Source organism: Coregonus lavaretus (genome assembly GCF_964263955.1).
Source record: "Coregonus lavaretus genome assembly, chromosome: 25".
NCBI lineage: Eukaryota > Metazoa > Chordata > Actinopteri > Salmoniformes > Salmonidae > Coregonus > Coregonus lavaretus.
In genome coordinates this window covers 24,216,977-24,230,543 of record NC_140012.1, presented here as the reverse complement: position 1 = coordinate 24,230,543, position 13,567 = coordinate 24,216,977, and the positions used below count along the sequence as shown (strand labels likewise).

General features: G+C 43.9%; 1 protein-coding gene across 1 annotated transcript in view; it reads right to left on the bottom strand.

Annotated features, from left to right (window-relative positions):
• Positions 1–13,567, bottom strand: part of snx29 (sorting nexin 29) — a 103,425-nt gene that overhangs the window by 77,314 nt on the left and 12,544 nt on the right. The window contains exon 14 of the mRNA XM_084141778.1: positions 10,247–10,335. Within this exon, the coding sequence (XP_083997904.1) occupies positions 10,247–10,335 (89 nt within the window). The remainder of the gene's footprint in view (positions 1–10,246; positions 10,336–13,567) is intronic.

Below are 13,567 nucleotides of genomic sequence, written 5' to 3'. Positions count from 1 at the left end.
TTGATCATAGGCCCTGCTTTACTGAAGTTACGAGATAAATAATTACACTGCGAGATGCAGCTTTTGATTACCGATAGATAGGCCTAGTGCATGGTTCTGCCTGGTGGCGGAACTGCCAACCCCGTGCCACTAATCAGACTCCTCCGTTCAAAAATTATGAATTTTAGGAGTCTAAATCTTGACACTCACAAATAGGAGTCGACGTGCAAGGAGTCGAGAAATCAATTATTTTGGAGTCGACTCTCCACCACTACGTGATCGTCAACAGTTGGAAAAATGGCAGAGAAAGGCAAGCGACAGCAGCGAAGTCCTGTATGGCAATACTTTAAGAAGTTAAATGAGAAGGAAATTCAAACTTTGCGAGGTGGAATTGAGGTACAGTAATGGTAGGATATGTGCAATGCTTAAACATCTGAAAGGGATGCACCGTGAGACCCAAAACGTTGCTGGCAGCAGGGTGTCTCCTTGATTTCATTATCACCTCTCTCTGTATCCCTGGGAGATGAGTATTGGACCAGTTGGGCAGCGCCGCCACCAAGTCGAGCACCGATCACCTTTGATTACGGTCACTGCCCAGGGCCTCTGACGTCACTGTGACATCACCAAGCTCCGCCCACCTAGCGAGCCGCAACAGTGCTTTAAAGCCACGCCGCGCAGGCCCTCTGATGTTTAGTTTAATCTGAGTAACCGCAGGTAGCTGACACATACAGCTGTTGGTGTGATTATAAATACACACTCAGAGTGCACACTAGATAAACCTAAAATTATGGACACCGACCAAACCGACAACTTATTGTGGACATTTTGCTGATATCGTTCATTACGATAAATAACCTATAGGGTATTACTAGAAAAAAATATGAAGTTTGCTAATATGGGTGATTGTTAATGGGCCAATTGATAGCTACAACATTCAAAATAGTGGTAGTAGTTTAAAGGGGCATATAAAAAAAATACTGTGGTGCACATTACATGTTATAAACCTATCGTTCCATTTATCGTTATTGTGATAATTCAGTCAATTTATGTGATATAGATTTTTGTCAATATCACCCAGCTCTAGTGCGCGCGCACACACACACACACACACACACAGAATGTGCACACAAATGCAATTATAACTAGTTCCCTCACACACACAGTCCCACACACAGACACACACACAATAGTACTCCACCCAGTGACTTTGTGACAAGTTTAGCAAAGAACAGCCTACATGCCCACACCACATTTTCCCCATCCTTTCATCTGAACAGTGTTTGGCCATCCTCTCCTCTGCATGCTGAATATCAATGGGTTATCAGGCAGAGCAGTCATGCAGTAAATGACTGGCTACCCTGTTAATACAACACAGGTTCCCCAGACTGGAGCCAGATGTAATCCCTTACTGACTGTGTGTGTGTGTGTGTGTGTGTGTGTGTGTGCGTGCGTGCATAGGGGATCAGGTGTTGGAAGGATAGGCCTAGCTGATAAACACCATGGGAGCGATAGAAGAGAAGAGAGGGGAACCTCCGAGGTCTCCTCTGGGTGTTTCACCTCAGGCCCTGTCCCCTCTTACTCTCCCCGCCACCTTCAACCTCTCATCTCCCACCTCACCCTGTCTACTCTCCCTTTTCATGCCCTATCATCTCCCACCTCACCCTGTCTACTCTCCCTTTTCATGCCCTATCATCTCCCACCTCACCCTGTCTACTCTCCCTTTTCATGCCCTCTCATCTCCCACCTCACCCTGTCTACTCTCCCTTTTCATGCCCTATCATCTCCCACCTCACCCTGTCTACTCTCCCTTTTCATGCCCTATCATCTCCCACCTCACCCTGTCTACTCTCCCTTTTCATGCCCTATCATCTCCCACCTCACCCTGTCTACTCTCCCTTTTCATGCCCTATCATCTCCTGCTCATGAGATTGGCCAGGTAGGGGGCTATAGTACATAATGAGACTGAACTGTGTCTGGCATGCGGTCGTTGATTAAAATGTTCATTAACACTGTACAGCTCAGGTGATGAGACCTGCTGCCCCGCCCGGCCCCCTTCAGCTGACCACCTGGGCATGTCACACCCCTCCACCCAGGTAAACACCGGCTGGTTAATAAAGAGCCTCTCACACACCAACACTCACACACTTTCTGGTTTAATAAACAAGCATCTTATTTGATGAAGACCTATTCATGCAAAATAAATAACCGGATGCACACACACTTACTCATAAACACATACACTCCACGCTTCTGTTTCATTAAGAGGCTCCATGGCGGTGGCACAAACCCCGGTCTCCCTTACACGCACCTTCTGTTTAATAAACACTCGCCCCATCTCAACCCCCAGGAGCTGACATTAGTCAACATAAACACAATAAACACCATTACACATGCATGGGCACAAACACACACACCAATGTCTGATAAATATGGCAGTGTTTGTGTATTGAATTAGTAACATGGTGTTATTAACATTTCTCTGGTGGCCTGAGTCGCGTAGGTGAAAAATGCTGCTGGTTGCTTCCCTCATTAAGTAGCGTGTCTGTCTGTCAAAGGAGCATGAGAAGCAACAACGTGTGTGTTAATTCGTTTTTAACTGCCGCCGTAATCTGTTTTCTGAACTGAGATTAATCCCGCCTGTCGAGGGCTTCTTAAAAATGGAGGTATTAAAGCGTATGAAGTGAGATGCTCCGTCACAGATTAATCTAGTAGGGGTCAGAGAGCGCCTAAATCTCATTTAGGAGAAGAAGAAAAAATATGGGTTTGAGGTTAATGCATTAAATGTAAACAGATACTGGAAGGAGATAATCACAAAGATGAAATGAAGGAGGTTGAATCCTGACCCTCATATCATGCCTCTGTGGCCAGTGTTTCATTTGTACTCGGTTTTGCTTACTTGATTGGATTTGATCCTTGAAAGTTTAGGGAACCACTGCTAAATTGATGCATCTCTCAAGCCTACAGCGAGCTTAGCTAAACATTCTGTATAGAAAATGTTCATATGTACTGCATGCTCAGAAATGGAAGTACAGTGCCCTCAGAAAGTATTCACACCCCTTGACTTTTTCCACATTTTGTTGTGTTACAAAGTGGGATTAAAATAAATGTAAATGTCCTTTTTTTTGTCAATGATTTACACAAAATACTCTAATGTCAAAGTGGAAGAAAAATTCTAACATTTGTAAAAAATAAAACCAGGAAAAATAAAATACTCATATCTTGATTAGATAGGTATTCAACACCCTAAGTCAATACATTTGGCAGCGATTACAGCTGTGAGTCTTTCTGGGTAAGTCTCTAAGAGCTTTCCACACCTGGATTGTGCAACATTTGCCCATTAATCTTTTAAAAATTCTTCAAACTTTGTCAAATTGGTTGTTGATCATTGCTAAACAACTATTTTCAGGTCTTGCCATAGATTTTCAAGTAGATTTAAGTCAAAACTATAACTCGGCCACTCACTGTCTTCTTGGTAAGCAACTCCAGTGTAGATTTGGCATTGTGTTTTAGGTTATTGTCCTGCTGAAAGGTGAATTCATCTCCCAGTGTCTGGTGGAAAGCAGACTGAACCAAGTTTTCCTCTAGGGTTTTGCCTGTACTTAGCTCCATTACATTTATTTCGTATCCTGAAAAACTCCCCAGTTCTTAACGATTACAAGCATACCATAACATGATGCAGCCACCACTATGCTTGAAAATATGGAGAGTGCTACTCAGTAATGTGTTGTATTGGATTTGCCCCAAACATTACACGTTGTATTCAGGACATAAAGTTAATTGCTCTGCCACATTTTTTGCAGTATTACTTTAGTGCCTTGTTGCAAACAGGATGCATGTTTTGGAATATTTGTATTCTCAAAAGGCTTCAGTCTTTTCACTCTGTCAATTAGGTTAGTATTGTGGAGTAACTACAATGTTGTTGATCCATCCTCAGGTTTCTCCTATCACAGCCATTAAACTTCGTAACTGTTTTAAAGTCACCATTGGCCTTATGGTGAAATCCCTGAGCGGTTTCCTTCCTCTCCGGCAACTGAGTTAGGAAGGACGCCTGTATCTTTGTAGGTACTGGGTGTATTGATAGACCATCCAAAGTGTAATTAATAACTTTACCATGCTCAAAGGGATATTCAATGTCTGCTTTTTTTTTTACCCATCTACCAATAGGTGCCCTTCTTTGCGAGGCATTGGAAAACACTCCCTGGTCTTTGTGGTTGAATTTGTGTTTGAAATTCACAGCTCGACAGAGACCTTACAAAAATCATGTTATACACTATTATTGCACACAGAGTGAGTCAATGCAACTTATTATGTGACTTGTTAAGCACATTTGTACTCCTGAACTTATTTAGGCTTGCCATAACAAAGGGGTTGAATACTTATTGACTCAAGACATTTCAGCTTTTCATTTTTAATTAATGTGTACAAAAAAAATGCCAAAAACATAATTCCACTTTGACAGTATGGGGTATTATATGTACAGTGGGGAGAACAGTATTTGATACACTGCCGATTTTGCAGGTTTTCCTACTTACAAAGCATGTAGAGGTCTGTAATTTTTATCATAGGTACACTTCAACTGTGAGAGACGGAATCTAAAACAAAAATCCAGAAAATCACATTGTATGATTTTTTAAGTAATTAATTTGCATTTTATTGCATGCCATAAGTATTTGATACATCAGAAAAGCAGAACTTAATATTTGGTACAGAAACCTTTGTTTGCAATTACAGAGATCATACGTTTCCTGTAGGTCTTGACCATGTTTGCACACACTGCAGCAGGGATTTTGGCCCACTCCTCCATACAGACCTTCTCCAGATCCTTCAGATTTCGGGGCTGTCGCTGGGCAATACAGACTTTCAGCTCCCTCCAAAGATTTTCTATTGGGTTCAGGTCTGGAGACTGGCTAGGCCACTCCAGGACCTTGAGATGCTTCTTACGGAACCACTCCTTAGTTGCCCTGGCTGTGTGTTTCGGGTCGTTGTCATGCCGGAAGACCCAGCCACGACCCATCTTCAATGCTCTTACTGAGGGAAGGAGGTTGTTGGCCAAGATCTCGCGATACATGGCCCCACCCATCCTCCCCTCAATACGGTGCAGTCGTCCTGTCCCCTTTGCAGAAAAGCATCCCCAAAGAATGATGTTTCCACCTCAATGCTTCACGGTTGGGATGGTGTTCTTGGGGTTGTACTCATCCTTCTTCTTCCTCCAAACACGGCGAGTGGAGTTGAGACAAAAATAGAGCTTTTTGGTCTAATCAGACCACATGACCTTCTCCCATTCCTCCTCTGGATCATCCAGATGGTCATTGGCAAACTTCAGACGGGCTTGGACATGCGCTGGCTTGAGCAGGGGGACCTTGCATACGCTGCAGGATTATAATCCATGACGGCGTAGTGTGTTACTAATGGTTTTCTTTGAGACTGTGGTCCCAGCTCTCTTCAGGTCATTGACCAGGTCCTGCCGTGTAGTTCTGGGCTGATCCCTCACCTTCCTCATGATCATTGATGCCCCACGAGGTGAGATCTTGCATGGAGCCCCAGACCGAGGGTGATTGACAGTCATCTTGAACTTCTTCCATTTTCTAATAATTGCGCCAACAGTTGTTGCCTTCTCACCAAGCTGCTTGCCTATTGTCCTGTAGCCCATCCCAGCCTTGTGCAGGTCTACAATTTTATCCCTGATGTCCTTACACAGCTCTCTGGTCTTGGCCATTGTGAAGAGGTTGGAGTCTGTTTGATTGAGTGTGTGGACAGGTGTCTTTTATACAGGTAACGAGTTCAAACAGGTGCAGTTAATACAGGTAATGAGTGGAGAACAGGAGGGCTTCTTAAAGAAAAACTAACAGGTCTGTGAGAGCCGGAATTCTTACTGGTTGGTAGGTGATCAAATACTTACAGTGGGGAAAAAAAGTATTTAGTCAACCACCAATTGTGCAAGTTCTCCCACTTAAAAAGATGAGAGAGGCCTGTAATTTTCATCATAGGTACACGTCAACTATGACAGACAAAATGAGAAAAAAAAATCCAGAAAATCACATTGTAGGATTATTTATGAATTTATTTGCAAATTATGGTGGAAAATAAGTATTTGGTCAATAATAAAAGTTTCTCAATACTTTGTTATATACCCTTTGTTGGCAATGACACAGGTCAAACATTTTCTGTAAGTCTTCACAAGGTTTTCACACACTGTTGCTGGCCCAATTTTGGCCCATTCCTCCATGCAGATCTCCTCTAGAGCAGTGATGTTTTGGGGCTGTCGCTGGGCAACACGGACTTTCAACTCCCTCCAAAGATTTTCTATGGGGTTGAGATCTGGAGACTGGCTAGGCCACTCCAGGACCTTGAAATGCTTCTTACGAAGCCACTCCTTCGTTGCCCGGGCGGTGTGTTTGGGATCATTGTCATGCTGAAAGACCCAGCCACATTTCATCTTCAATGCCCTTGCTGATGGAAGGAGGTTTTCACTTAAAAATTCACGATATATGGCCCCATTCATTCTTTCCTTTACACGGATCAGTCGTCCTGGTCCCTTTGCAGAAAAACAGCCCCAAAGCATGATGTTTCCACCCCCATACTTCACAGTAGGTATGGTGTTCTTTGGATGCAACTCAGCATTCTTTGTCCTCCAAACACGACGAGTTGAGTTTTTACCAAAAAGTTCTATTTTGGTTTCATCTGACCATATGACATTCTCCCAATCCTCTTCTGGATCATCCAAATGCACTCTAGCACACTTCAGACGGGCCTGGACATGTACTGGCTTAAGCAGGGGGACACGTCTGGCGCAGCAGGATTTGAGTCCCTGGCGGTGTAGTGTGTTACTGATGGTAGACTTTGTTACTTTGGTCCCAGCTCTCTGCAGGTCATTCACTAGGTCCCCCCGTGTGGTTCTGGGATTTTTGCTCACCGTTCTTGTGATCATTTTGACCCCACGGGGTGAGATCTTGCGTGGAGCCTCAGATCGAGGGAGATTATCAGTGGTCTTGTATGTCTTCCATTTCCTAATAATTGCTCCCACAGTTGATTTCTTCAAACCAAGCTGCTTACCTATTGCAGATTCAGTCTTCCCAGCCTGTTGCAGGTCTACAATTTTGTTTCTGGTGTCCTTTGACAGCTCTTTGGTCTTGGCCATAGTGGAGTTTGGAGTGTGACTGTTTGAGGTTGTGGACAGGTGTCTTTTATACTGATAACAAGTTCAAACAGGTGCCATTAATACAGGTAACGAGTGGAGGACAGAGGAGCCTCTTAAAGAAGAAGTTACAGGTCTGTGAGAGCCAGAAATCTTGCTTGTTTGTAGGTGACCAAATACTTATTTTCCACCATAATTTGCAAATAAATTCATAAAAAATCCTACAATGTGATTTTCTGGATTTTGTTTTCAAAATTTGTCTGTCATAGTTGACGTGTACCTATGATGAAAATTACAGGCCTCTCTCATCTTTTTAAGTGGGAGAACTTGCACAATTGGTGGCTGACTAAAAAACTTTTTTCCCCCACTGTATGTCATGCAATAAAATGCATATTAATTACTTAAAAATCATACAATGTGATTTTCTGGATTTTTGTTTTAGATTTCGTCTCTCACAGTTGAAGTGTACCTATGATAAAAATTACAGACCTCTACATGCTTTGTAAGTAGGAAAACCTGCAAAATCGGCAGTGTATCAAATACTTGTTCTCCCCACTGTAGGTCAGTGACAAAAAAGCTCAATTTAATCCATAAAAAATTCAGGCTGTAACACATACAAAATGTGAAAAGAATTCAAGGGTGTGAATACTCTGAAGGCACTGTATATCCCAAGAGAATTCATAACTTACTGTGAATAACTGTAGAACACAAGTATGCCAGTGGCTCTAGAGTCTTTACTAAGAGCTTCCTAAAGACTGAGAGACAGTGCACTAGACATATTAGTTGACTGTTTACACCGTACTAATCATCCCATACAATCTGTCTCATCCTATAACCATACATAATGATACACGCAACATGGGAAAATGTGGCATGCCTTCCCTTCACACCGCAGTCAGTCAGTCAGTCACACAGCAATAACATACAGACACCGTGACACACAAAATCTACGACAACAGCTGGGGAGAATCCAAACAAACGTGGATAGACGAGACATCAGGAGGAGGGAAGAGAAAACAGCATTGAGTTTAACAAGAGAGGAAAGCTGTTTCAGATGGGTTGTCAGTAGCCTGTCTCTGCCTGAGCTGTGTTCAAAAGATGACATCTGGATTGAGCTGTATCATTAGAGGAGTTTCAAAAGGCTGCGCGATGATCAGGTGAACAGCGTTGACAGGACATGAAACGAAGCCTGTATTGTAGCGCTTGTGCATCAATTCAGTGTTTCCCCTCTCATCTCTTTCAGCTGTAACTCAACACCAAAGCCTGATGGAGTATGGCACATCATTAGCAATAGAGACAGAAGGGATGCAGGGGGGAAATTATTTTGACTTAGATGCAAAAGGGGATTCAGTATGCCTGTTGTCTACACTTCTACAGAGATGGAGAACGAGAGAAAGAGAGAGAGGTCCTCCTTTCCCAGAGGACCTGAGCCCTGGGACCATGTCTCAGGACTACCTGGCCTGATGACTCCTTGCTGTCCCCAGTCCACCTTGTCATGCTGCTGCTCCAGTTTCAACTGCTCTGCCTGCGGCTATGGAACCCTGACCTGTTCACCGGACGTGCTACCTTGTCCCGGACCTGCTGTTTTCGACTCTCTCTCTCTACCGCACCTGCATTTTTTTGCTGTCTCGACCTCTGAAAGCTCGGCTATGAAAAGCCAACTGACATTTAATCCTGAGGTTCTGACCTGTTGCACCCTCTACAATCACTGTGATATTATTTCACCCTGCTGGTCATCTATGAATGTTTGAACATCTTGAAGAACAATCTGGCCTTAATAGCCATGTACTCTTATAATCTCCACCCGGCACAGCCAGAAGAGGACTGGCCACCCCTCAGAGCCTGGTTCCTCTCTAGGTTTCTGCCTTTCTAGGGAGTTTTTCCTAGCCACCATGCTTCTACATCTGCATTGCTTGCTGTTTGGGGTTTTAGTCTGGGTTTCTGACTAGCACTTTGTGACATCTGCTGATGTAAAAAGGGCTTTATAAATAAATGTGATTTGATTTGTGAGAGAGAGAGAAAAAGAGAGAGCGAGAGAGAAAAAAGAGAGAGGGAGAGAGCGAGGGAGAGAAGAAAGCAAAAGAGAACAAGGGAATAGCCAAATTGGGATATTTATATCAAGAGCGTCACTATGTACACTGTGGGGTCTGACTCCACTGGGGACCATGAAAGGCTGAGGAGGATTGTGGGTAATTCATCAGGCGGCGGCTGTGCGGAGGCCCTTGATTAGTGTCGAAATGGAACCTCAGTCAGGATTCTACAGCCTTCTGGAAGCCCATTCATTATTACACATTGTCAGTGTCCCAGAGCATTGCTCTACGTGTCACTGTAGACATAAACATCCATGTTGGAGATTAGACGAGTCTGACTGCTACAGTAATTGCTGAGACCTGAGAGATGAGATGCAGTGTGTCTGGGATGTTTTTCTAACCATTGTGTGCATGTTTCCCCTTTACTAGCGCCAGAAGCCAAGTCAGAGAAAAACATTACATTCAAACCAACCTCTTTAAAGTAAAAACATGATTTATTTCAACTAGTATAACAATTATTTATATATTTGACACTTACACAAAAGCAAATAATCCAACAATGCTGAACATCCACAAGCACATTACATCACGTCTCTAAAAACACAAGTCACGTTTTAAATTGGCCGATATCCTAGGCATCCCTGTGCCTTACCGGTGTCCCACACAGTGCCTGAGGAGAATCCCTGTCTCTGTAGGAGGGAGATACCAGTGATTCCAGTGTCCACAGGACCCTAGAGCAGTACTGATAACCACCGTCTCTCCACCCAAAATGTCATTAGGTATTCTGTCTCCCTACATAATCTGCCATGTTGATTTTGTTTGCCTTTGATATAACAGTCTTATCTCTGTACCCTTTGCACAGCGTGGATTTATCCCCAGGCAACAGGAGTGAATGTCACTTTTATCCAAATTCCCATAAAAAATTTAGTAACAAGAGGGGGGAAATTAATTACGTTTCACAGAGGCGTATCTCAAACCAGGCTTATTATTCACTCACGTCCTTGAGTGGTGGCTCAACACTGACCTTGTCATGCATAAGAGAAGATATTTATCCTGCCCTGTTTAGAGATAGAGTGTTGAGAGTTTGTGTGTGTGGTCTTACCGGTGTCGTTTCCTTGGCTCCCCTCTCTCTTCAGCATCTGGACAGCCCCCACGTATTTCTTCAGCTGGACCTTGAGGACCTCGTTCTCCCTGCAGACGCACATACAGACACACACACAAACACAAACAGAGAATCAAGGCCCAGACAGAGTGCAGCAGACTGGAACAGTAACTGTGTCGGTTTCTGTGTCTGTGGCGGGCTTACATCCTTGTAAACCCCAGCCCATCTCTGGAGCTGGATTATACATGCAGCCCTACAGGTTTTATGTGATTGCTTACTGTCGCTGGAGACTGTGCACGAGGGTGGTGCAAGCGTGTGTGTGTATGTTCAGAAGAAGTGTGTAGCGGTATATGTTCTTACAGGGCCTGTGCGGATGACTACTGTTGGTTTGAGGGAAAATCAATCAGAATCTAAGAGAATTACAGTGCTGTAAATAATAACTACCTGCCTTCCTTCCCTGCTCTCTTTGTACCCTGCTTATCACATCACATTTTACCCCTACAAAGGACAACCGGGATGGGAGATCTCTGAAAGCCGGCTGACGAGCTCTCGGAGGGACGATCGAGCCGTTGTTATCGGAGTGGGCGAGCCGAGACACAATTCCGCTGTGATTTAATTAAAGGTAATAAATGTCTGGCGTTCCGGAGGCGAGGGAGGGGATTCCACGGCTCAGGTCCGTCTCATCGATCTCTCAGAATGTGCCCTCCTGCTGCGTCACAGGCAGGTTAACAGTCACACACACAGGTTGGCTTTAACGCATGTAAGCCCGTCTCACATACACACACAATCCCACAGGTCTGCTTTATGTGTGTAAGCCCACACACACGCCTGCTGTACATGTGTAATGTTACATTAGAGAGATAGAGGCTGACTGCAGGACATATATGTAAACTATAATGACTCGCTCGGACCAGATGCCTGAGGAACTGGACTGGAACAAAAATACACATATCCTCTACATCTAGAGGTAGTGGTAGAAACAGAGATAAATGCCATATAGACAGACAGGCATATATATCTATGTAATAAGAGCAACCTAAGGGCCGTGTGGGTCTATGTAGTCTATCACTATGTAGCTATCTGTTGTACTGTAGAGTAATATGAAGGAAAGACAATGTAGAGAACGTCCTAGGAGGATAATGTAGAGGCTGTGTTATTACACAAACCACACCCAAATCCACAGTATCTGTCCAAATTCAATTCCCTGAACAGACTGATAATAACTAGAACTGTAGAATATGTCCCAGACAGTCATTTTTATATGGGTTCATCATTCTACATTACAGTGCAAGTGTCCCTGAAAGTTTCAAAGGCATCCTACAGCACTCACCTTCCTGTGTATTGTACAACCGGCACGTGTCATTGAGGGAGTTTAACATGGACGGTATTCCGCCCAAAAAGTTCTCTGTCTAAATGGACGCTCTCTAAACCCATTAGTGAAATTGGATCAGCGGAGTGAGTCTCAGATGGGGTGAGGAAAAGCCCAGATATCAGAGAGAGTGACGCAGCAAGAGATACAACACAACTTCCTGTGACCTCTACTGAGGGCTTCTGGGATAGAGGTCACAGAGGTTTGATTTGGATTTGACAGTTTTAAAAAACATATGCTATAAACCTGCTCCAGTTAGCGAAAATATTACAGTAAAATACTCATAGAGGATAAAACAAAATAAAGCCTAAAATAAAGGATGTTTAAGTCAGAGCAATTTAGAGCAGGGGTTCTCAAACCTCTCGTTCCATGTAGTTTAACTATTCCACAGCTAGCACACCTGATACAAACCTCTCGTTCCATGTAGTTTAACTATTCCACAGCTAGCACACCTGATACAAACCTCTCGTTCCATGTAGTTTAACTATTCCACAGCTAGCACACCTGATACAAACCTCTCGTTCCATGTATTTTAACTATTCCACAGCTAGCACACCTGATACAAACCTCTCGTTCCATGTAGTTTAACTATTCCACAGCTAGCACACCTGATACAAACCTCTCGTTCCATGTAGTTTAACTATTCCACAGCTAGCACACCTGATACAAACCTCTCGTTCCATGTAGTTTAACTATTCCACAGCTAGCACACCTGATACAAACCTCTCGTTCCATGTATTTTAACTATTCCACAGCTAGCACACCTGATACAAACCTCTCGTTCCATGTAGTTTAACTATTCCACAGCTAGCACACCTGATACAAACCTCTCGTTCCATGTATTTTAACTATTCCACAGCTAGCACACCTGATACAAACCTCTCGTTCCATGTATTTTAACTATTCCACAGCTAGCACACCTGATACAAATTGTCAACTAATCATCAAGCCCTTGACTAGGTGAATCAGGTGAGTTAGTTCAGGCCCTTGACTAGGTGAATCAGGTGAGTTAGTTCAGGCCCTTGACTAGGTGAATCAGGGGAGCTAGTTCAGGCCCTTGACTAGGTGAATCAGGGGAGCTATTTCAGGCCCTTGACTAGGTGAATCAGGTGAGTTAGTTCAGGGCTACAACAAAATTGTGAAACATCTGGGGTTCCCCGAGGAGAGGTTTGAGAACCACTGATTTAGATGCTCTACAAACAATGCTTCAAACATGTACTTTGGTTTTCCTTTCATAAACATTCTTCCTCAATGCCCACAGCACAGTAAAGTTAGGCAGACAGAGTACAGTAGAAGATTGTTCAAAGTGGGAGAACTTCAATGGTACAGTAGCCCCTTGAGACAGCTGGATAATTGACTTCACAAAGCAGCAAAACAACTAAAATCCTCTAAAGAACTACAGTAAAACCGCCCAAACCTTAAGTGTTTTCTTTACAGTAAATCAAAATATCCCATTCCCAACCACCTTCAGGAAACGCTCAATGCTAAGTAAGAAAAACGAATGATCTCTCTTTAGTCTTTTCTCTGTGTCTGTTTCTTCTAACCACCCACCAAACAGAGAGGAGGACCACTTTCTCCTTGGCCAGGCCCACTCTCTCCTGGCTAACTGCCCACCCGCCAGCCTGGGTGAGATTTAGTTTCTGCTCTGCTAACGTCACTGGGAGAATGGCCGGAGCGCCATGCTGGTAGGGAATAGGCTTTCTCTGCGTGTGTGTATGTGTCTGTGCGTGCAAACATGTGCCTCAGTCAGTCAGTGTTACATACATGTGCGTCAGAAGCATTGCCTCAGTCAGTGTGGGGCCCACGTCTTAACCAGCCCAGTACCCACTCCTCTCACTGTGCTGAATCAATATGGGTACCGCTATGAGAGCAGCTCAGCCCAGCTCACGTCCACTGGGCTTTGTTAGACACACACACAGGGAGGGCTTACTTAACAGCTCCAGTATATTTAG